At 40.9% G+C, this 25,942-nt stretch overlaps 1 protein-coding gene across 43 annotated transcripts in view; it reads right to left on the bottom strand.

Annotated features, from left to right (window-relative positions):
* NEK11 (NIMA related kinase 11) overlaps positions 1-25,942 on the bottom strand; it is a 323,630-nt gene that overhangs the window by 65,498 nt on the left and 232,190 nt on the right. For 35 of the 43 annotated variants that reach the window (XM_063807178.1, XM_063807173.1, XM_063807184.1 and 32 more), the window contains one exon: positions 11,167-11,263. The exons of the other annotated variants lie outside the window; for them this stretch is intronic. In XM_063807178.1, the coding sequence (XP_063663248.1) occupies positions 11,167-11,263 (97 nt within the window). The remainder of the gene's footprint in view (positions 1-11,166; positions 11,264-25,942) is intronic. 43 annotated transcript variants of the gene reach the window in all.

Raw genomic sequence — 25,942 nt, 5'->3', positions numbered from 1 at the left:
ACATGAGGCTTTTATTGCTAGCTTTCAAATTTTCAAAAAAGTCAAGTGTACTCACAGAAGATTTGGGTGAATAGGAGTACATTATTCAGGGTTCTCTAGAGGGACAGAACTAATAGGATAGATGTATATATGAAAGGGAGTTTATTAAGGAGTATTGACTTACACAGTCACAAGGTGAAGTTCCACAATAGGCCATCTGGAGCCAGGAAGCCAGTTCGAGTCATAAAATCTCAAAAGTAGGGAGGGCAACAGTGCAGCCTTCAGTCTGTGGCCGAAGGCTTGAGAGCCCCTGGCAAACCACTTGTGTAAGTCCAAGAGACCAAGAGCTGAAGAACTTGGAGTCTGATGGGCAGGAAGCATCCAGTATGGGAGAAAGATGAAGGTCAGAAGACTCAGCCAGTCTAGTCCTTCCACGTTCTTCTGCCTGCTTTTATTCTAGCTGTGCTGGCAGCTGATTAGATAGTGCCCACCCAGATTGAGGGTAGGTCTGCTTCTCCCAGTCCACTGACTCAAATATTAATCTCCTTTGGCAACACCCTCACAGACACACCCTTGACTGGATTTGCATCCTTCAATCCAATAAAGTTGACACTCACTTAACCATCACAGGGAGTATTGGGGAAAATGAATTAAAAGCCTAGATTTTTCACTCTGCATCAATATGGGTCAGAATGGGGACAACAGAGACAGAAGCCCAGAGGATGAGATCATCACAGCACCCAAGAGTCTGTAGAAGTCTTAGGAAAGGCTTTGAGCTACCACAGGGCATGTCCTAAGGGCTTAAGTCAAAGTTGCCTAGACCTGGAGAGGCAGGGACAAGCTGGCTGACATCTGGGCTACAGTTATGCTAGTGAACCTCCGCTTCAGAGAAAGATGATAAGTCATTCCTGGAGCAGGGAAACAAATACAACAGGTCAATTTCAGGGAGAAGTGCATGAATCTGCTCACTCCTTTATAAGAGATGGGCCTCCTCCTCTGAACTTCCAGAGTGCTGGCTCCACTCCAGTGGCTCCTGGCATTTGCCCTCAGTCTTGTAAATCACACTTACAGGTGTCCGGTTTCCCTAGCTAGGTGGTAAGGTGTCTTTTTGTTCTATGCCCCAAAGCACAATGCCTCACACCTAACAGACTCTCAAGAAGAATTCAATTAATTGCTTCCAGGCCTTGAGACAGCTGAGTAAGAGGTCTGACAGGCTCTTTAAAGGATCTCTTAAAACCGACATATAAATTTAGAACCACTACTCTTTGGGTAAGGAACCCTTATTTGCTGATTACCAAGCTTTTGTTACGTACAAACTTTTGTTGTTTTGAAATTGAAATGCTGATTTCAATCAGCAGTTTCTTCAGAAACACTGCCTGATACTGACCTTTTATTTTAAAAAGGGAATGTTGGAGGTACAACTAGCACTTTTTCAATGAGATTTGGAAAAGGAATGAGAAAAGAACCATCACTGCATCTGTTTCTCCCTTAAAGGGTTACTTCAATCAGTGAAACAGAACGAGCTTTGTTCATAAAGCACTTGGAAATCTTGAAATAGTAAAATAGTACATTCTAGTGATACACACACACACACACACACAGTAATAGCCTGAGTTCAGAGAATGAGTGCTGTCAAAATACACATACCAATACCTGCCAATTCAGAAAAGCATGTAAAAGGGCATAAAATATGACAGCAGACAGACCAACCCTAGAAGCCAGCTTTGGTCTTGGGTGTTTAACTTAACCTCTTTGAATCACAGCTTCTGCATCTCTAAGGTGAGTTGGTTTGTACTTATGGCTACCAAATGAAAACAAATAGGTTCCAGAGCATGATGCCAGGTACATAAAAGGCCTGTGGTAATTAAGAGGCTTCTTTAGAGTTCCTGATGAGATCTAGACTTTAGCATCACTCAGCTCCCACTGTTCCCATCTCATCTTGGCAGTACTTTCCAGCTCTAGTTTTAGAATTAACTACACTTATATTTGAAGTGTAGCCTTGCCACTTACTAGCTATATGGCAATGGGAGGGTTTCTTCACCTCTTGAAATACAAACTCTTTACCTATAAAATGGAGAATCCTCCGCACCCCACAGGTATATGGTGAGAACTTCAGGAAACAGAAGGTGTCTGGCTTAGCACACTCCCTGGCACAAAGGAGGCATGCATTGAAAGTTAGTTTCCCGCCATATAAACATTGCTATGGCTTTGGTCCAGTTCAAAAACTGAGCTGGTACGATTATAAACTTCATGTTACTACCCCATCTTAGGAACATTTTTAGCAAGTGCTTAATGTCTCACCATCATTTTTACAAGTGATTGCTACTGTACCATGAGCTATATATCAGGTTAACAAGAAGGACAATAAAGATCACGGACTTCTCATGTTCTGTTTAGATCTTCCTGTCAAGATCTTCCTGTGATTGAAAGTGAAAGAGAAATTTCAAGAACTTGTGAACCGGCTATCTGAGACTGAATCAGTTATGAGGTCTGACCTCACTGTTATTTATAGAAAATCCCTGTGCCTTCTGCAGCCTCTAAATAGTTGACTTCAGCCCTCACGGCAGCACTATACCAGGGCTGTGCTCTGACCTGGGGAGGAGAACGGGCATCTATGACACAGATGCAAAAATACAGAAACCTGTTTTGAGCATCAGCAGTGGCATGCACTGTGGTAGCCATTCAATATACCAGGGCATGAGACAGTTCTATGAAGATCACCTTACCCCTCATCTTCCTCTATAAATACTATAAACACAATGTCCACATATAGGAGAAGCAATGCCCACTTGGGCATGATGTGCATGTCACTACACTGATCTCTATGGCATTAATAACGCCAGACTAATGTCTGATCTCTAGGCATTAATAATCTAAAACTGATGACACCAAAATCAGCAGCCCTGGAAAGGTGATTCCTCCTAGATATTAGAGATTTAGAACACCACAAACCCCCACTCCTCATTAAGATAATTTAAACAAAAATCTCTGGCTAAATAGCTAAATGAGAAAAAAAAGTATCGCTTTTATTAATCTTTGCAAGCAACACCATTTGACTCCCAGTAAGCAAGGTTTCTGGAAAGCTGTGTTGGATATCTCAGCTGAAACCTGAGGCTAAAAGTGGTTTCTTCCCTTCCACTCCAAATTTAGATGTGGGGACATTTTGTGTACTTTAATCTCAAGTGTGTTTGCTGTAAGACATGAAAATATAGCTTCCTAAATTCCAAAAAATATACCAAAAGCAAGTAAAATAGACCACACAATGAAATACTACATTTATAAAAGACAAAAGTAGATATACAATAGATGGATGGATGGATAGATAGATAGGCAGACAGACAGACAGGCAGAATAAACTCCAAAAGTTTGATAACGTACTTTGTGGGGAAACATCACTCTCATACATTGCTGGTGGGAATGCAAAGTGGCATTTGGAAATACCTACCAAAATTATGTATGCATTTATTCTCTAACTAAGCAATCTCACTTCTAGAAATCTATCTCAAAGATACATTGGCAATAAAACAAATAAAAAACCCTGAATGCGCAAGGCTATTAATTACAGCACTATTCGTACTAGTGAAAGATTGCAAATACTCGTATGTCCGTCATTAGGTTACAGGTTGAATAAACAATAGTACATCTACACAGAGGAGAACTTGGAAGCTGTAAAAAGAAGTGAAGAATATTGCCATATACTACTGTGCTCCAGCATATATTACTAAATAAAGGAGACAAAATGTATATAATATGTTACCAATTTCTTAAGCAGTAGGAGAGAGATTCATTTATCTGAATATATTTTTAAATGAAAGGATGAGCCCTGAAATTTTTAAACATGGAAGGGAGGAAATAGGGCAAGGGATCAAGGATAGAAGCTAGTCTTCATTAAATATGGCTTTTAATAGATCTGACTTTGGACCCATGGAAACATGTTACATAATTAACAAAAGTATTAAAACAAAAGCAGTTTAAAAAATGTGAAGCAAAAGAAATCAATAAACCTGTGTATACCCACACATACAGTGTGATTCAGCTGAGTGTAGACCAGCACGTGCATGTGAGGAGATTACTGAGCTGAGAGAGGGAAGGACATGAGAGGATGAGAGAGAATAGTACTTGGGGCTCACATTGGGCCATGAATGGTGCCTCTTCAGACCTTCATACTTCCCAAACTGGTAAACCTGGTCATTCATCAGCCATTGCATAGAGAACCCAGAAGGGTCTTGCTGCAGTAATGGGAAATAACCAGCTGTAGCCTAAATGCTGCCCTGGTCCCACATAACAAAGCTCAAAGTAAAAACCAAAAGTATCAAACTGCTTCCAAGCAACTAAAACAAAGATCCAGGCATTTATTGGAATACAAAATTATCCAACACCCACACAGGGTGAGTTTTAACTCACAATGTCAAAGACATCAAAATAATTAGTATAACTGTACTCTACTTGTTAAATAGAGGAAATATTGAACATGTTAAACAGAGACAAGAAAGATGTAACAAAAAGACTCAAACCAAACTTCTAGAGATGAAAACTTAATGTCTAAGATAAAGAATACACTGAATGTTCCAGTCAATTTTGCTATGAATCTCAAACTGCTTATAATGTCTATTTATAAACATACACTGAATGAGATTAACAGTAGATTAGACATTGCAGAAGAAAAGATTAATAAATTTTAAGACATAGCAAAAGAAACTATCCAAAATGACAGACAGAGAAGGAAAAAAAGCCTTAAAAAAAAAAGAGCATAGCACCAGTAAGCTGTGGGACAACTTCAAATAGCCTACTATATGTGTAATTGCAGTTCCTAAAGTGGAGAACACGTATCCCTACAAAGATTATTTTTTTCCTGTGCTCACTGCATGAATTGGCAATGCAAAGGTGATTCAGAGAATGTCACCAGAAAATGATGTCATCCCTGTCATTAAACTGTTTCTTAGGGCCCAGATGTTTTTCAGGTCCCTGACTTCCAATTGGAAAAGTGGGCTCAGAAGATCCCCCAGATTCTCAGGCCTTTTCCATTATTGAGCTTTTTAGTGAGGTGGATCTGATCCCTAGAAATCTCAATAGAGCAAGACGAAGGAGACTCCCTCTACTCACACTGTTTCCAGGAACTAAGGCCTCCCAGCCATTGCAAAAAGCTGACAAGTCTGACAGGGAAACCAGCAGTTCAGCCTCAAAATTTTCTGGGTAGCAAGTTTCTCTAACAGCAGACTCTTACTGGGGACAGAAACCTTCGGGACAGCTGCTAGTGAGGTGCCTGTGACTTTAATGCCAGACCTGAGTCTCCTTGTGACAGTTCTGTGGAGAATGAAGTTATTCAAAATTGCAAGGCTCTAGCATATGACTATGCATAGATCTAGATCCATATTCATAACATTGTAACTATCCAGTTATAATGGGGGTCTATGATGCTAAGTGATGATTTCACTAATATGACATTATAAAAAGGAAAAACTATAGGGACAGAAAGTAGACCATGGTTGTGAGGTACAGGGTATGGTGGGAGGAGCTGACTACAAAGGGGGAGCACGGGGAATTTTCGGGGACAGAGAACTGTTCTATAATAATCTTGATTGTGCTGATAATTATACGACTATTTGCACTTGTCAACACTGATAGAACTGTTTACTAAAAAGAGTGAATCTTATTGTATACAAATCAAAATTTATAGAACTATATATAAAAAGAGGTGAGTTTTGCTGCATGTAAATTATATACTCCTTATTAAAATAAATGGAAAATAAGTGAATTTATTTTATTTTTTGAGACCGAGTTTCACTCTTGTTGCCAAGTCTGGAGTGCAATGGCGTGATCTCAGCTCACTGCAACCTGTCTCCTGGGTTCAAGTGATTCTCCTGTCTCACCCTCCCTAGTAGCTGGGATTACAGACATGTGCCACCATGCCCGGCTAATTTTTGTATTTTTAGTAATTTAGGCTGGTCTCAAACTCCTGACCTCAGGTGATCAATCTTCCTCGGTCTCTCAAAGTGCTGGGATTACAGGTGTGAGCTGCCACTCCCAGCATAAGTAAATTTTAAAAAGTCAAAAATATTAGGGCCTTAAAACATAAATATATTAATATATTTTATATAATATTTGATTTTTATTAAGACTGATTCCAACTCACATTCTGGTAACAAATAAATTTCCAAATAGTTTAAAATTCAGATTCTGATTCAGGAGGGATGAGGCCAGAGAGTTTGCATTTCTCACGGGTTTCCAGATGATGTCCCTGGTGCAGGTCAGGGACCACACTCTAAGTAGTAAGGCACAGGACACCAGTGGTCTTACGTGATGTATAAAGCTGAGGCCAAGAGGATAATTCATTTAGATAGAGCAGGCCCTTCGTGTACATTGCCTTGGCCTCTGTGAGTTAAAGGACCAGTCTTAGTCACAGTGTGCCCCTTGCCCTCCTCAGAGCTGAAAGCTGACGAGCCGTCATTCCACAGGGTCTCCTTTTTGGCTTCTAGTGGGAGCATGGAGCCAGGCCTGGAATTTAATCTGGCTTGAGGTGTAAAAAAACAAACAAAACAAAACAAAACAAAAAACTTTTTTGAACAGAAACCCTTTCCTGACAGCAGAAGTTTCAGGAGGACCATGGAGCCACAAAGGCCCACTTATCCACCCGTTCACCCATCCATCCACCTACCTATCCATCAATTCATCTATCCATTCATCATTTATCTATCCATACATGAATAGCAACCTCTCTTCAAATGTACATGGAAATTCCTCAGTCAGAAAAGAAGTCAACACTGACTTCTTGTCATTTTGCCAAACTTCCAATGACTTTGAGCAGTACCACCTAATAACTTCTGAGAGCTGGTGTTGTCTGTGCACCAGTAGGGGAGTTTCATTTATGGAGTAGTCTCCCTGCAAAAGTGAGAAGTGGCTGTGGCCAGAAGTCAGTTGGAGAATGGCAAATGTCTGGAATTTATATTAAACAACTTCATGGCATTTTCTCAGAGAATTGGCACTAGCACTTTTCGCATGCTAAAAAGATACTACATGCATGTCTTAACAAACAGCTGCTTCACTTACCAATGCCCTCAGGTATAAAACATCACAAACACATGTCAACACCTTCAGACACTTGGCTTGGGGATTTTCAAAGTGTAGCAACCACACATATATTGAGAGTCTAAGTTGTTAACATTTACTGAGCACTTACTATGTGCCATAAACTATTCTTAGTGCATTTCATACATTATCTCAACTCACCCTAACAACAACTCTATGAGGCAAAAATCATTATTAGTCCCACTTCACATATGAGAAATCTGAGGCCCAAAGAGTTTGGTTAACTTGTCCAAGGACACATATTAGTCAGTGGCAAGGAGGGATATAAATCCCAGCAGCTTGCCCCCTGCATCTTCCCTTCTGACCACTGTGCTAGGGTCTACTCTATGCCTGACATCGCATATATTAATACTTACAAAGCCCCAGGGCCCCCAGTTTAGAGAACTTGGAGAAGGATGGCAGCATGATCACCAGGTGTGTTGCCACCCAACTTCTTCATAGAGGAGATGACAAAGTCATTTGCCTGATATCCTTAAATTGTCACACACTAAGTAAGCCTTCAGGCACTACTTACTGAGCTGGAAGGTTCTTTCTTAACTAGATCTTGCCTTTGCTTATGTAACAATGGGGAAGTCTGTGGAGGGGGCAGATGTGGTAGGGAAATTTAGGAGTTCAGTTTTGGAAACCCTGAGCTTGAGATGCCTAATGGACATCCAAGGGAAAGTGTCAAAGAGCAGATTAAAATTCACATATTTATTTAAATACTTATGGATATAACATATGATGAATAGGACTTCCTTAAAAGTAACATGTGAGAACAGTTGGAAGTATAGAAAAACAAGATTGGTCATGGGTGATAACTGTTGAACTGGTTGGGTTGATTAGTCTACAGAAAAATTATACTACTCTGACTACTTTTATATGTGGCTGAAACTTCCTATAATTAAATGTTTAAAAGTTCAGGACACACAATATTTCTTATGTAGGCTACCACCAAAAGTGTATAACCTGAAGCTCATAATGAGGAAACAACAGACAAACCCACAGTAAGAGATATCTTACAAAACAACTGGCCTGCACTCTTCAAAAATGTCAGAGTCATGAAAGATGAGAATGACTAAGGAACCATTCTAGAGTAAATACACCAAAGAGACATAGCAACTGAGTGTAATGTGTGATCCTGGCTTGTATCCTGAATCAGAAAAACAATTGCTATAATGGGTATTATTGGGATAATCAATGAAATCTGAATATGGATTTGTATGTTAAATAATAGTATGTACTGATGTGAAATTTCCTGAATTCAATCATCATACTATGGTTATATTAAGAGAATGTTCTTGTTTTTAGAAGCTACTCATTTAAATATTTAGGGTTGAAGAATCATGAAGCATGGAATCTATTCTCAAACGGATCAGTAATAATAATAATTTATAAGTGTATATGTATATATATTATATAGATAGATATAAAGAAGAATTACAAAAATGTGACAAAGTGTTAACAACTGGTAAATCTAGTTGAAGTCTATACTGGTAAATACAGAAGTGAACATCTTGTTCAGTCACGGCCCCTTCCCAGAGTGGCCCACATGCAATGTCTGATTGACTTGGGGTTACAAAGGCCCTTTTGTCCCAACTCAGCACAGTTCTGCAGGGCCATCTAGCCCCAGAACTCCCAATGGGGTTGGCAGAGGCCTCTAATGACCCATGTCACAGCTTGACTTCTCCCTGACCAGTCTGCTTCCTTCCTCCTCCTTTCTACAGGTGTTGGTCTCCAGAAGATTCCCTCACAAACCTCCTCCTACACATTAATCTCCATCTCTGAGTATGCTTCCTGGGAATCCAGCTGTGGCAATTAATATGACCATTTTATAGATAAAGAAACTGAATCTTAGAAAATCACTTGTCAAAAGTTAGACAGCCATTTATTAGTGAAGCCAAGACTCAGACACCAAATCTGCTGACCTCCAGCTTCTCCTCCTTTTTCTTTACCTCTCCAAATTACATCCCTCTGTGAAGGCCAAGGTGAAGGCTAAGTCCCTGCTTCTCCCAGAGGTCTCCCAACTTCCCCTTTCTGACCTTAGAGCTCTCATCATCTATTTGGCTCATGGCCATGCTCCTATTTGGGGACTTTTCTTAATTATCACCTCATATTACATAACCATTATGTTGTCACTTAACGTTTTGCATTTGAAGTTTTGTGTTTTCTCTACATTATAATCTCTATGGAGACAAATGTCATTAAGTATTCTTCTTGGCATCCCAATAGTTGCCATCCATATGCTGAGCATGCAGTATATCACAGTGCAGAGAAAGAACAGCAAGATTTCCTCTCTCTGGCTGGCTTCTAAGTCTTTGAAACTGAGAAAACACAACATGCTCAAAAGATACACAGATTTGCAGCCTTGATTTCCTTTTTGCCTTTTCTGGAATGGCATAAGGATTCACAATATAAAATATAAAAGGATGGCAGGTTATTCCACTAGAGGAGCAATACCATCCATGGGGGAGTAACCCAAACTGCAGTAGCCCACATTAAAAAGGTGAGCCAGAAAGTACTTGGTCAATTACAGCCAAGCAATAAGGAGAAAAAAAACAACACACTAGGAATAAAATCATTAGAATGCATCTTGGCCAATTAATTTAGCAAAATATTTTCATTTTAATTATTTAAAACATTTCATAATATGCTAGGAAATGGGGTATTGTGTACTTTGCAAAAGTAATGAAGTCTTAGATCAAAAATCTGACACCACATTGTTAACTTTTACGGGTAAAATAAGCAAACCACTTTTCTTCTCTTTAAAGACTATCAACTGGGAAATTAGCAACACCTTCTATATTATCTCCTCCAAGCAAGGAGAGGTGGAGGTAGTTTCCCTCTACAGAGGGAAAAATTAATCCATACTCCCTCACTTTCAATTTCTGGGAATCAGTTCTTGCCATGGTAATTATGTTATTATAAGACCACTCTCAAAAGAAGACATTTATGCAGCCAAAAAACACACGAAAAAATGCTCATCATCACTGGCCATCAGAGAAATGCAAATCAAAACCACAATGAGATACCATCTCACACCAGGTAGAATGGCAATCATTAAAAAGTCAGGAAACAACAGGTGCTGGAGAGGATGTGGAGAAATAGGAACACTTTTACACTGTTGGTGGGACTGTAAACTAGTTCAACCATTGTGGAAGTCAGTGTGGTGATTCCTCAGGGATCTAGAACTAGGAATACCATTTGACCCAGCCATCCCACTACTGGGTATATACCCAAAGGACTATAAATCATGCTGCTATAAAGACACATGCACAGGTATGTTTATTGCGGCATTATTCACAATAGCAAAGACTTGGAACCCACCCAAATGTCCAACAATGATAGACTGGATTAAGAAAATGTGGCACATATACACCATGGAATACTATGCAGCCATAAAAAATGATGAGTTCATGTCCTTTGTAGGGACATGGATGAAACTGGAAATCATCATTCTCAGTAAACTATCGCAAGAACAAAAAACCAAACACCGCATATTCTCACTCATAGGTGGGAATTGAACAATGAGATCACATGGACACAGGAAGGGGAATATCACACTCTGGGGACTGTGGTGAGGTGGGGGGAGGGGGGAGGGATAGCACTGGGAGATATACCTAATGCTAGATGACGAGTTAGTGGGTGCAGCGCACCAGCATGGCACATGTATACATATGTAACTAACCTGCACAATGTGCACATGTACCCTAAAACTTAAAGTATAAAAAAAAAAAAAAAAGACCACTCTGGTACAGGTAGGGCTAGAAAACAATAAGTATATAAACATAGTAACAGCTTTAGGCTTGGAAATAATTTTCAGCATTTTTTTCTCCCTTGCTTTCAAACATTAGCATGGATGAGAATGTGCTGTGCTGCAAGAATACTATAAGTGCAAATCAACTGAAAAATAATTCTTGCTAAACTTCCCTAATTATTCGACCAGCACCAATACAGAAAGTGAATTTTAGAGAGAAGTTTCTAAGTTGGAACAGCTTAGTCCAAGGTATTTTGTCACAGCAGCACAAATGGACTAAGACAGTATCACATGACTGGGTCACACACTTGGTCAATATGCTTTAACACTGCACCTTCCTAGGGGGCAGGCAACATGCTACTTACTCCCTCATGCGTTTCATCTTGGTCCTGGCCATCGCACTGTTGAAAATTGGTGGTCCTGGGGACATGTCTTCAGCCATGGTGGTGATGGTCTTTGTGTCTGAAAATCAATGCACAGCCCTTATTGACTTCATCAGCAATCCTGCAACTTCAAGGCGATGTTCAAGGTCAATCAGAAAACAGAAGCTAATCCACCTTTGCCACATGGTAATGCTACATTAATTAGAGATGAATTCAATTATAACACACACATTAAGAAGATTTATTCCAAATGACAAGATTATTTACAGTTTTAATATGCACAAGGCATTCCAGGAGAAAGCCTCTCTCACAAAGGATTGTTTAAACAAAACACCATTATTTAAAAGATGAGCTTTTTATCCTAGAAAACTCAGGGGGAAATGTATCTATAGAAAAGCAAGTGTTCCTGAGGACCCTTTGGCCATTCTCTGTCAGCAGGTGTGGATGTTTGACTAAGTGACTAGGAATTTTTCTAATAAGCTTAGTTTTCCTTTTATCTTAATCTTATACCTGAGCATTAGCTTTTTTTGCAATGGAAAGCAAAATGCTGACCAGAGGTCCTATCTGCAGCTTTAAACTTCAGCAGAATGGAGCAGAAGGCCAAAGTTGTGTTCAGAGGGTAAGAATTGGTAATGAAAGTTGAGGTGTAATGAAATCTGCTGAGAGAGCTACAGTTTTTAATGAAACATCCTGAAGGCTCTTATAAAACATGTTGAAACTGAGGGAAAGAAATATTCCATCAACTGAAACAACACTACTTTCCATTAAAAAGCTAAAACTGGGTTGGGTGCAGTGGCTCATGCCTGTAATCCCAGCATTTTGGAAGGCTGAGGTGGGCGGATCACCTGAGGTCACGAGTTTGGGACCAGCCTGGCCAACATGGTGAAACCTCGTCTCTACTAAAAATATAAAAATTAGCTGGGTGTGGTGGCACTTTCCTGTAATCCCAGCTACTCTGGAGGCTGAGACAGGAGAATCACTTGAACTTGGGAGGCGGAGGTTGCAATGAGCTCAGATCGCACCACGGCACTCCAGCCTGGGTGAAAGAACAAGGCTCTGTCTCAAAAAAAAAAAAAAAAAAAAAAAAAAGAAGCTAAAACTGGCCCATTAGCAAGAGCTCAGGGCAATCCATAGAGCTGAATTTACAATTTGGCCCTATGCTGCTCTTTCCTCCCTGGAACTGGGAGCAGAGTACTCCCTGTGCATTTCCTTAGATCTCTTATAAGGTGCTTCACATCCCATCAGTAAAAAACTGTCCACTCCAATGATCATTTATAAATTATATCCATGTAGTTGCTATGTCAGAGAGAAGAGACTCATGTTATGAAATTCCCATTCTTTTCTCAACATATCTCATATAACATGTGCCTGCTTGACTTAGGGACCAAGTAAAGAAGCAAGGTGGAGTCCCCATTTTACATATTAGTAAAACTTTTTCTTCTTCTTCTTCTTTTTGAGACAGAGTTTCGCTCTTGTTGCCCAGGCTGGAACGCAATGGCGTGATCTCGGCTCACCACAACCTCTGCCTCCCGGGTTCAAGTGATTCTTCTGCCTCAGTCTCCTGAGTAGCTGGGATTACAGGCGTGCGCCACCATGCCTGGCTAATTTTGTATTTTTAGTAGAGACAGGTTATCTCCTGTTGGTCTCCTGTTGGTCAGGCTGGTCTTAAACTCCCGACCTCAGGTGATCCGCCCACCTCGGCCTCCCAAACTGCTGGAATTACAGGCGTGAGCCACCACACCCGACCTTTTTATTTTTTTGAGATGGAGTTTTGCTCTTGTTGCCCAGGCTGGAGTGCAATAGTGAGATCTCGGCTCACTGCACCCTCCACCTCCTGGGTTCAAGCAATTCTCCTGCCTCAGCCTCCCAGGTAGCTGGGATTACAGGCTCCCGCCACCATGCCCAGCTAATTTTTTTCTTTTTAGTAGATACGGGGTTTTGCCATGTTGGTCAGGCTAGTCTCGAACTCCTGACCTGAGGTGATCCGCCTGCCTCGGCCTCCCAAAGTGCTGGGATTACAGGCGTGAGCCACCCCGACCGGCTCTATTTTTAAAATTTTAAAAGTTAAATGCAAATTCTAATATGTCTCACATACATCCTCCTTTTGCACTACCTGTTGGGGCATGTATCCCACTTTGAACTTCCTGCTCCTATAGATGTAATTGAGATGAATATTCTCCAGCTTAATTCTGTGCCAAAGTCTCTGATCTTTCCTTGGACTAGATCCCTAGTTATGGAAATACTGGATTAACAGGGACAAACCTTGTAAAGGGCATAATACAAATTAACAATGTGTTGCTCATAGTACATTCACCAGTTATGCCTTCATGATAAAGACACAAGTACCAGCGACTGATTGCTCCCATTTCTCTCACTCCTGGAGATTGCCCCTTCCACACCTGGAGAGAAAATTTGCCTCGGCCCTCACTGCAACTGGACAGCAGCTTTCTGTCAGCTCCAACCTTCCCACTAGCTCTGGCCAGGACAGATACTTTTCCCCAGGAAGCTTGGGGAGTGGGCAAGAGGAAGGCATAGGGGTTTATTTCATATTCCTGTTGGTTGCTTTTTACAATAATCTTTCCTAGAACCTAAAAAGTTACTAAAACAACACCAACCATACCATGTCAAGTAACTCACATGCAAGCTCAAAAATCAGTTCCACCAAGAATAAAAATAAGGTGCTCCTTTCCCATCTTTTCCAGAGCTAGCAAGTTTTGAAGACTTATGCAAATAAAGGTCAAAGCAATTTCCAGGAGAGCTGCAGTTTATTTTAAGCTGGCTACAGTTCCCCTCAATAAGGCACTCAGTGCTGCTAGGAAAGATGCTAAGCCTTAAGCCCAAGGGTAGAAAACAGGGCAAGTATAATTTCGAGTAACAGGGTTGGCAAAGCTTGGTGCTCAGAGCAATTCCTTTTTCAGTGTTTCTTATTGGCCAACTTTCTTTCCCTCTGCCTCCCATCTTCCAACATGAATAGTAGTTGCTTTATGTCAAAGAAAAGGGCAATTCATTTAACAATCATAATAAAAATAATTGGGGCAAGAACATAGATGTCATCCAATAGGTGACTGAAGCCCAGAGTGTGTTTTAGACCACTGCTTCTCAAACTTTAATGTCATACAAATCATCCTGGGATCTTGTTAAAATGCAGATTCTTCTTTAGTAGGTTTGGGTAGGGCTTGGGATTCTGTGTTTCCATACGTTCCCAGGTGATACCAGTGCTGCTGGTCCTGCAACCACACTTTGAGTAGTAAGGCTCTGGACAGGCCAGCTACATAATTTGTGGGGCCCAGTGCTAAATGACAACGCAGAAATCCTTGTTCAAGAAACAAGAGAAAAGCTGTTTTTTTGGGGGGTCTGTATTTGTCTGTGGACCTGTCATTGTGCTTTTTGTTGGGTATTTAATGTCATTCTCCCTCGGGAACTAGGGCAGATACTCTGCAGGGGAGTGTAGACACTTACAGGGACCTGGCAGTCTTACCTCACGGCAACCCTTCCTCACTATTACCTAGGATCCCATTGGGAATGGAAGATTGCAGTAGTTATGGGATGGGGATTAAGGGCTAGGTGGCAGAGGAACCTTCCCAGGTAGATGTCTTAAAGGCAAGACAGCACATGAGCAAGGCTTTAAGCCTTGAGCCTGTGTTCCACTGTGTTATCAGCTTTCACTCATAAAACACAAATTCAAAGATAAAATTTTACGAAACCCCATGTGTGGGCTCCTTCCTGAACCTAGGGCTCTGTGTAACTGCACTGGTCTCACGTCCATGAAGCCCTGGTTCTAGAGCTCTGCTTTCTTAAAGCTCTGCTTTCTGAAAAATAGCTGAATCCTTAATCCCCATGTTAATTTTAAAAAACTACTTTTGGATGGAATGGGCAAGATGGCCGAATAGGAACAGCTCCAGTCGGCAGCTGCCAGTGAGATCAACACAGAAGGCGGGTGATTTCTCCATTTCCAACTGAGGTACCAAGCTCATCTCATTGGGACTGGTTAGACAATGGGTGCAGCCCACAGAGGGTGAGCTGAAGCAGGGTGGGGCGTCGCCTAGCCAAGGGAAGCCATGAGGGACTGTGCCATGAGGAATGGTGCACTCTGGCCCAGATACTATGCTTTTCCCATGGTCTTTGCAACCCACAGACCAGGAGATTCCCTCGGGTGCCTATGCCACCAAGGCCCTGGGTTTCAAGCACAAAACTGGGTGGCCATTTGAGCAGACACTGAGCTAGCTGCAGGAGTTGTTTTTCATACTCCAGTGGCACCTGGAATGCCAGCGAGACAAAATCGTTCACTCCCCTGGAAAGGGGGCTGAAGCCAGGGAGCCAAGTGGTCTAGCTCAGCGGATCCCACCCCCAGAGAGCCCAGAAAGCTAAGATCCACCAGCTTGAAATTTGCACTGCCAGCACAGCAGTCTGAAGTCAACCTGGGATGCTCAAGCTTGGTGGGGGGAGGGGCATCTGCCATTACTGAGGCTTGAGTAGGTGGTTTTCCCCTCACAGTGTAAACAAAGCTGCTGGGAAGTTTGAACTGGGCAGAGCCCACCGCAGCTTGGCAAAGCCTCTGTAGTCAGACTGTCTCTCTAGATTCCTCCTCTCTGGGCAGGGCATCACCGAAAAAAAGGCAGCAGCCCCCGTCAGGGGATTAAAGATAAAACCCCAATCTCCCTGGGACAGAGCCAATGGGGGAAGGGGAGGCTGTGGCACAGCTTCAGCAGACTTAAATGTCCCTGCCTGCTGGCTCTGAAGAGAGCAGTGGATCTCCTAACACAGTGTTCGAGCTCTGCTAAGGGACAGACTGCCTCCTTAAGTGGGTCCCTGACCCCCATGCCTCCTGACTGGGAGACACCTCCCAGCAGGGGTTGACAGACAAATACAGGAGAGTTTGGGCTGGCATCTGGTGGGTGCCCTTCTGGGATGAAGCTTCGAGAGGAAGGAACAGGCAGCAATTGTTGCTGTTCTACAGCCTCCACTGGTGGTACTCAGGCAAACAGGGTCTGGAGTGGACCTCCAGCAAACTCCAGCAGACCTGCAGCAGAGGGGCCTGGCTGTTAGAAGGAAAGCTAACAAACAGAAAGGAATAGCATCAACATCAACAAAAAGGACATCCACTCAGAAACCCCATCTGAAGGTCACCATCAAAGACCAAAGGTAGATAAATCCATGAAGATGAGGAAAAACCAGCACAAAAAGACTGAAAATTTCAAAAATCAGAACGCCTCTTCCCCTCCAAAGGATCACAACTCCTCAACAGCAAGGGAACAAAATTGGAGGGAGAATGAGCTTGACAAATTGACAGAAGAAGGCTTCAGAAGGTGGGTAATAACAAACTCCTCTGAGCTAAAAAAGCATGTTCTAACCCAATGCAAGGAAGCTAAGAACGTTGATAAAAGGTTAGACGAATTGCTAACTAGAATAACCAGTTTAGAGAAGAACATAAATGACCTGATGGAGTTGAAAAACACAGCACGAGAACTTTGTGAAACATACACAAGTATCAATAGCTGAACTGATCAAGTGGAAGAAAGGATATCAGAGACTGACTATCAACTTAATGAAATAAAGCATGAAGACAAGATTAGAGAAAAAAGAATGAAAAGGAATGAATAAAGCCTCCGAGAAATATGGGACTCTGTGAAGAAACCAAACCTATGTTTGATTGGTGTACCTGAAAGTGATGAGGAGTATGGAACCAAGTTGGAAAACACATTTCAGGATATTATCCAGGAGAACTTCCCCAACCTAGCAAGACAGGCCAACTTTCAAATTCAGGAAATACAGAGAACACCACAAAGATACTCCTCGAGAAGAGCAACCCCGAGACACATAATCGTCAGATTCACCAAGGTTGAAATGAAGGAAAAAAGGTTAAGGGCAGCCAGAGAGAAAGGTCAGGTTACCCACAAAGGGAAGCCCATCAGACTAACAGTGAATCTCTCAGCAGAAACCCTACAAGCCAGAAGAGAGAGAAAGGTCAGGTTACCCACAAAGGGAAGCCCATCAGACTAACAGTGGATCTCTCAGCAGAAACCCTACAAGCCAGAAGAGAGTGGGGGCCAATATTCAACATTCTTAAAGAAAAGAATTTTCAACCCAGAATGTCATATCCAGCTAAACTAAGCTTCATAAGCGAGGGAGAAATAAAATCCTTTACAGACAAACAAATGTTGAGCGATTTTATCGCCACCTGGCCTGCCTTACAAGAGCTCCTGAAGGAAGTACTAAACATGGAAGGGAACAACCAGTACCAGCCACTGCAAAAACATGCTAAATTGTAAAGACCATTTAAACTATGAAGAAACTGCATCAACTAATGAGCAAAATAAACAGCTAGCATCATAATGACAGGATCAAATTCACACATAACAATATTAATCTTAAATGTCAATGGGCTAAATGCCCCAATTAAAAGACATGGACTAGCAAATTGGATAGAGAGTCAAGACTCATCAGTATGCTGTATTCAGGAGACCCATCTCACATGCAGAGACACACATAGGCTCAAAATAAAGGGATGGAATAATATTTACCAAGCAAATGGAAAGCAAAAAAAAGCAGGTGTTGCAATTCTAGTCTCTGATAAAACAGACTTTAAACCAACAAAGATTAAAAGAGACAAAGAAGGACACGGCATAATGTTAAAGGGATCAATGCAACAAGAACAGCTAACTAACCTAAATGTATAAGCACCCAATACAGGAGCACCCAGATTCATAAAGCAAGCCCTCAGAGACCTACAAAGAGACTTAGACTCCCATACAATAATAGTGAGAGACTTTATTAGACAGATCAATGAGACAGAAAATTAACAAGGATATTCAGGACTTCAACTCAGATCTGGATCAGGCAGACCTAATAGACATCTACAGAACTCTCCACCCCAAATCAACAGAATATACATTCTTCTCAGCACCACATCGCACTTATTCTAAAATTGACCACATAATTGGAAGTAAAAACACTCCTTTAGCAAATGCAAAAGAATGGAAATCATAACAAACAGTTTCTCAGACCACAGTGCAATCAATTAGAACTGAGGATTAAGAAACTCACTCAAACCACACAACTACATGGAAACTGAACAAGCTGCTCCTGAATGACTACTGGGTAAATAACTAAATAGGCGGAAATAAATAAGTTCTTTGAAACTGATAAGAACAAAGACACAACGTACCAGAATCTCTGGGACACAGCTAAAGCAGTGTTTAGAGGGAAATTTATAGCACGAAATGCCCACAAGCAAAAGCAGGAAAAATCTCAAATTGACACCCTAACATCACAATTAAAGAACTAGAGAAGGAAGAGCAAACAAATTCAAAAGCTAGCAGAAGGCAAGAAATAACTAAGATCAGAGCAAAACTGAAGGAGTTAGAGACAGGAAAAACCCTTCAAAAAATCAATGAATCCAGGAGTTGGTTTACTGACAACAAAATAGATATACCGCTAGCCAGACTAATAAAGAAGAAAAGAGAGAAGAATCAAATAGACACAATAAAAAATGATAAAGGGGATATCACCACTGATTCCACAGAAATACAAACTACCATCAGAGAATATTCTAAACACCTCTATGCAAATAAACTAGAAAATCTAGAAGAAATGGATAAATTCCTGGACACATACACCCTCCCAAGTCTAAATCAGGAAGAAGTTAAATCCCTGAATAGACCAATAACACATTCTGAAATTGGGGCAGTAATTAACAGCCTACCAACCAAAAAAAGTCCAGGACCAGATGGATTCACAGCCAAATTCTACCAGAGGTACAAAGAAGAGCTGGTACCATTCCTTCTGAAAGTATTCCAAACAATAGAAAAAGAGGGATTCCTCCCTGACTTTTTATGAGGCCAGCATCATCCTGATACCAAAACCTAGTAGAGACACAACAAAAAAAAAGAAAATTTCAGGCCAATATCCCTGACAAACATCGATGCGAAAATCCTCAATAAAATACTGGCAAACTGAATCCAGCAGCACATCAAAAAGCTTATCCACTACAATCAAGTCAGCTTCATCCCTGTGATGCAAGGCTGGTTAAACTTAGGCAAATCAATAAAAGTAATCCATCACTTAAACAGAACCAATGACAAAAACCACATGATTATCTCAATAGACACAGAAAAGGCCTTTGACAAAATTCAACACCCCTTCATGCTAAAAACTCTCGATAAACTAAGTATTGATGGACCATATCTCAAAATAATAAGAGCTATTTATGACAAACCCACAGCCAGTATCATACTGAATGGGCAAAAGCTGGAAGCATTCCCTTTGAAAACCGGCACAAGACAAGAATGACCTCTCTCATCACTCCTATTCAACATAGTATTGGATGTACTGGCCAGGGCAATCAGGCAAGAGAAAGAAATACAGGGTATTCAAATAGGAAGAGAGGAAGTCAAATTGTCTCTGTTTGCAGATCACATGAGTCTATATTTAGAAAACCCCCTCGTCTCAGCCCAAAAACTACTTAAGCTGATGAGCAACTTCAGCAAAGTCTCAGGATACAAAATCAATGTGCAAAAATCTCAAGCATTCCTATATACCAATAACAGACAAACAGAGAACCAAATCATGAGTGAACTCCCATTCACAATTGCTTCAAAGAGAATAAAATACCTAGGAATCCAACTTTCAAGGGATGTGAAGGACCTCTTCAAGGAGAACTACAAACCACTGTTCAACAAAATAAAAGAGAACACAAACAAATGGAAAATCATTCCAGGCTCATGGATAGGAAGAATCAATATTGTGAAAATGGCCATACTGCCCAAGGTAATTTATAGATTCAATGCCATTCCCATCAAGCTACCAATGACTTTCTTCACAGAATTGGAAAAAAACTACTTTAAAGTTCATATGGAACCAAAAAAGAGCCCACATTGCCAAGACAATCCTAAGCCAAAAGAACAAAGCTGGAGGCATCAGGCTACCTGACTTCAAACTATACTACAAGGCTACAGTAACCAAAACAGCATGGTACTGGTCCCAAAACAGAGATATAGATCAATGGAACAGAACAGAGCCCTCAGAAATAATACCACACATCTACAACCATCTGATCTTTGACAAACCTGACAAAAACAAGAAACGGGGAAAGGATTCCCTATTTAATAAATGGTGCTGGGAAAACTGGCTAGCCATATGCAGAAAGATGAAACTGGATCCCTTCCTTATACCTTATACAAAAATTAATTCAAGATGGGTTAAAGACTTAAATGTTAGACCTAAAACCATAAAAACCCTAGAAGAAAACCTAGGCATTACCATTCAGGACATAGGCATGGGCAAGGACTTCACGACTAAAACACCAAAAGCAATGGCAACAAAGCCAAAATTGACAAATGGGATCTAATTAAACTAAAGAGCTTCTGCACAGCAAAAGAAACTACCATCAGAATGAACAGGCAACCTACAGAATGGGAGAAAATTTTTACAATCTACTCATCTGACAAAGGGCTAATATCTAGAATCTACAAAGAACTTAAACAAATTTACAAGAAAAAATCAAACAACTCCATCAAAAAGTGGGCAAAGGATATGAACAGACACTTCTCAAAAGAAGACATTTATGCAGCCAACAGACACATGAAAAAATGCTCATCAACACTGGCCATCAGAGAAATGCAAATCAAAACCACAATGAGATACCATCTCACAGCAGTTAGAATGGCGATCATTAAAAAGTCAGGAAACAACAGGTGCTGGAGAGGATGTGGAGAAATAGGGACTTTTACACTGTTGGTGGGACTGTAAACTAGTTCAACCATTGTGGAAGGCAGTGTGGTGATTCCTCAAGGATCTAGAACTAGAAATACCATTTGACCCAGTGACCCCATTACTAGGTATACACCCAAAGGATTATAAATCATGCTGGTATAAAGACACATGCACATGTATGTTTATTGTGGCACTATTCACAATAACAAAGACTTGGAACCAACCCAAATGTCCATCAATGTTAGGCTGGATTAAGAAAATGTGGCCAACTATTGCAAGGACAGAAAATCAAACAAAAAGAGCCCACATTGCCAAGACAATCCTAAGCCAAAAGAACAAAGCTGGAGGCATCACACTACCTGACTTCAAACTATACTACAAGGCTACGGTAACCAAAACAGCATGGTACTTGTACCAAAACAGAGATATAGACCAATGGAACAGAACAGAGCCCTCAGAAATAATACCACACATCTACAACCATCTGATCTTTGACAAACCTGACAAAAACAAGAAATGGGGAAAGGACTTCCTATTTAATAAATGGTGCTGGGAAAACCAGTGAGAACCACATGTTCTCACTCATTGGTAAGAATTGAACAATGAGAACACTTGGACACAGGGTGGAGAACATCACACACCAGGGCCTGTCATGGGGTGGGTGGAGGAGGGAGGGATAGCATTAGGAGATACACCTAATGTAAGTGATGAGTTAATGGGTGCACACACCAACATGGCACATGTATACATACGTAACAAACCTGCACATTGTGTACATGTACCCTAGAACTTAAAGTATAATTTTAAAAAATGTGGCACATATACGCCATGGAATACTATGGAGCCATAAAAACGGATGAGTTCATTTCCTCTGCAGGGAGATGGATGAAACTAGAAACCATCATTCTCAGCAAACTAACACAAGAACAGAAAACCAAACACTGCATGTTCTCACTCATAAGTGAAAGTTAAACAATGAGAACACATGGACTCAGGGAGGGGGACATCATACACCAGGGCCTGTCGGGGGTTGGGGGACAAGTAGAGGGATAGCATTAGGAGAAATACCTAATGTAGATGACGGGCTGATGGGTGCAGCAAACCACCATGGCATGTGTATACCTATGTAACAAACTTGCACCTCCTGCACATGTATCCCAGATCTTAAAGTATAATACAAAACCCTAATTTTGCCTTTATTAAAATACTAGTACGTCAAATCCAGTAACATGAAAAAAGGATAGTATATCTTTCCTCCTGACAAGAATGTCTTCTCTTGCCATTTTTATATGACATTGTACTACAGGTTATAGCCAGGGAAATTGGGCAAGAAAAAGAAGTCAAAGGAATCCAAATTGGAAAGGAAAAAGTAAAATTATCTCAATTTGCAGATAACATGATTTTGTATATAGAAAATCTATGTCCTATAGAATATGATAGGCATATTCAGGTTTTCTATTTCTTTTTGTTAAAAAAATTATTTGTGTATTTATGTTTAGAGACAGACTCTTGCTATGTTGCCCAGGCTGACTTTGAACTCCTAGGCTCAAGTGATTCTCCCACCTCAGCCTCCCAATAGCTGGGACTACAGGTGCACATCCCTGTATTCAGCTTTCTATTGCTTCTGAGTCAGTTTCAGTGATTTTTGTCTTTCTAGAAATTTGTCCATTTCATCTAATTTATCTGATTTGTTGGTATACTGTTGTTCGTAGTATACCTTTACAATCCTTTTTATTTCTTTAAGGTTAGTAGTAATGTCCCCTCTTTCATTCCTGATGTATTAATTTGAATCTTCTCTTTTATTTTGTTGATCAATATTTGTTGTTCTTTACAAAGAACCTATTTTTTTTTTGTTTCACTGACATCCTTTATTGTTTTTCCATTCTTTATTTTGCTTATTTCCACTCTGGTTTTTGTAATTTTCTCCCTTCAATTTGCTTTGGCTTTAATTTGCTCATCTTTTTCCAGTTTTTTAAGCCATATATTTTATATGCTCAATAGATGGGAGTTAAATCAAAAGCAATATAAATAGTAGCTGTGATTCTTAACCTATAAAAATCTTGCAGTCAATTAAGAAGATAGGCTATCTATACAGATGATCCCTAGTAGTACTATGGAGTACATATACATAAGACACTATACTAGGTATGGGGCATGCAAAGAGGTATAATGAGGTCCGTGGAAAAAGCAATAACCTTCATGTTAGGGGACCACAGTTATTCTTTTAGTTCTCTCACCAGCTCAGGCCACCTCCCTGGGTCTCACTTCCCTCATTTTATATTTCAGTAGTTTCATTAGACTGAAGGCCTTCCCTCAATTCTAACATTCTGTGATCTAAGACATAGGTCAGGCATAGCATTTACTTGGGAAGACAATGCCTATGCTAACAAAGATAAAGAGCAATCAAAGGAAACAAATGCTAAGAAGCAAATGGCTGGGACCAACAGTAAATGTTATGAGCATTATGTCAGGCAAAATCATCCTGAAGTCTCTTTTCTCATCTGTGAAATATAGAATGATGAGCATTATGACACTTGACAATATCCCATGGGGATGTTTTGACAATGAGATGAAAACAAAATGATACGAAGACACATTTGGCAATTGGATGCTGTGTTTCCTAAGAGTGCAAAGCACAGCTCATAATAGTAATATTGTCAGGATTCTTCCTACTTCTATGGTCTCTCACCAGCAAAGTTATTTTCCCTGAAGGAGTGACAGCTTGATAATTCTGACATTTCACCAGCAGAGAGTTTCTTCTCTCATTGCTTTGAAAAATTTCTTCTAAAATTTCCCTTTACCCATTTCAGTTGCTGGACAAATGACCTTGATCATAAAAGAAAAAGCTGTGTTTGCCCTCCCTGCTAAACACCCTGCCATGTGGGTAATAAAGAGCTGATGCAGGGACCACAGAGGTGGATATTTTGGCAAACAAGATCTCACTTAAGCACCTGAGACATTGCTTACTCAGGAATCCTCACAGACACTGCCCTTGGTGCACTGTACATTTAGAATGCTTCTTACCTAATCTTTAACCCTCGTCTTGCTCTTAATTTCCTAAGGAATACTTAGGAAATAGCAGTTACTTGACTGATACCACTCTTTGCCAAATTATTGCAAAAGCATATCCTCATGGCTCATATTTCTCCTCCTACTCCTTGGAATGCGACATGACAGAAGATTTGCCTAGATCAAGGTCAGCAAACCCTTATCTGTAAAGGCGCGGGTAGTAAATATTCTAGACTTTATAGACCATAGAATTTCTGTTGCAACTCAAGTCTGCTTCAGTAGCATGAAAACAGCTATAGGCAATAGGTAAATGAATGAGCATGGCTGTGTTCCAGTAACATTTTATTTACAAAAACAGGCAGTGAGACAGATTTGGAATGCAGGCCATAGTTTGCTGACCTCTGGCCTAAATGATAGAGATTCATCATGATTCTGAGCTGGATGTGACCCTAGAACACCTCAAGTCAAATTTCTTCATCTTACAGGTGTGGAGACTCAGGCCAAGAGAGGTTTTATGACTTGCACAAGGTCATAGAAAGGGGCAGGGCCCAGACTAGAACTGTGGTTTCCTGACTCCCAAATGAGTGCTCTAACATCCCATAGAAGTGCCACAACCAAATAACGAGTTTCATGTGATAATTAAAAAAAAATAAGATCATCAGACAGAACTTCCCCTCTAAAAGGTTGAAATTTGGGGTGATCATTATGTCTTCCATCTCATTTCTCCACCTCTCCAGATGACAGCCCCATGACTTATTATGAGGGGCTGTGAATCAGCAGGGCATTGTGAAAGCTGCTCTACTCTGCTGAGAGGCTTAGCTGACCCAAACTTGGTGAAGATTTTTCCTTGAGCTTCTCCTGTGACAATAGTGGACATCAGAATGGCAACAAAACTGTCGAAGAATCTGCAAAACAGGGTGGTCTCTGCACTGCCTCACCTCAACACCTCAACACCCCAGAAATGGAGATGCACTATGCAGATCCTCCTTGAACTAAGAACTTGCTACCCCAGCTGTTGGGAGTAGACAGCCTCCAGCTGTGGCCCCTTCAGGAAATTCTTCAGCCTTAGAAAGCTGCCTTCCCCCAAATCATGCCCCTCCAAGTAGCAACCTTTAATGACTGATCATGGTAGAGGTAGAGAACCTAACCATTATGGCCTTTGCTGGCAACACCCATGGGACTGGAGCTCCCTGAGGGTTTGGCTAAGGCTTGTCAGGCCTTCATCACTGCTCAACTTCTCCCTCTGCCTCATCCTGCATCCTTCTCCTTCTGTCCACAGGGTCAATCCCAAGGGCACTCATGCATAAAAGTCCTGCCTACTCAACTCTGTCAGAGACAGCTTCCTAGAAAACCCAGCCTAAAGGTTGAAGTGGATAAGGTTGAGGGCACGGAGATTATTGTCTTGGTTCCTTTAACAAGTTGGGTATTTGATAAGAGCAGTATTAGAAATAATGACATGACCATTCCTACCACTTCTTGTCCATCCCCAGCTCTTTCAGAGAATTGATTTTATTGGTACAGGGCAGAAGCCACTGCCAAAGAAGTTGTTGTCAACCCTGTGGCATCGGCGGTGTCAATGCCAAACCACATTAGGATGCTGGAGTAGAAAAGCACAGGAGGAAAAGGAAGAAGATGGTCTAGGAGAGAACAACCTCAAATGCTTTCCAGTAGGAAGGGAGCTGGGGCATATTAGGACAAGTATGTGAGCTGGCTTAGAGGACTTGGGTTTGAATCCTGATTCTGTGAGGTTTGGAAAGGTAAAAATCTGTGACTCAGTTGCCTCATTGATACAAAAAAAAGAATCCTATCTTCTATGGCTCTAGTAAAGCTTAAATGTATATTAAACTTATATATAAAGGTGCATTATTGCTACAAAAGACCCAAGGCAAATTTACACTACCTCCCCATGATGTCCACCACAATGCTTTGCATGGAGCAGCTTCTCAGTGTATCAATAGGACTCCACTGCCTACACCAAAATTAAATAGTTGGGAAAAAGCGGATCAACTTGGGAAAAGCAAACTTGCTACTTATAGGA

The sequence above is a fragment of the Pan troglodytes genome, chromosome 2 (genome assembly GCF_028858775.2).
Source record: "Pan troglodytes isolate AG18354 chromosome 2, NHGRI_mPanTro3-v2.0_pri, whole genome shotgun sequence".
In the NCBI taxonomy this organism is placed as follows: Eukaryota; Metazoa; Chordata; class Mammalia; order Primates; family Hominidae; genus Pan; species Pan troglodytes.
This window is presented reverse-complemented; position numbering and strand designations above follow the sequence as displayed.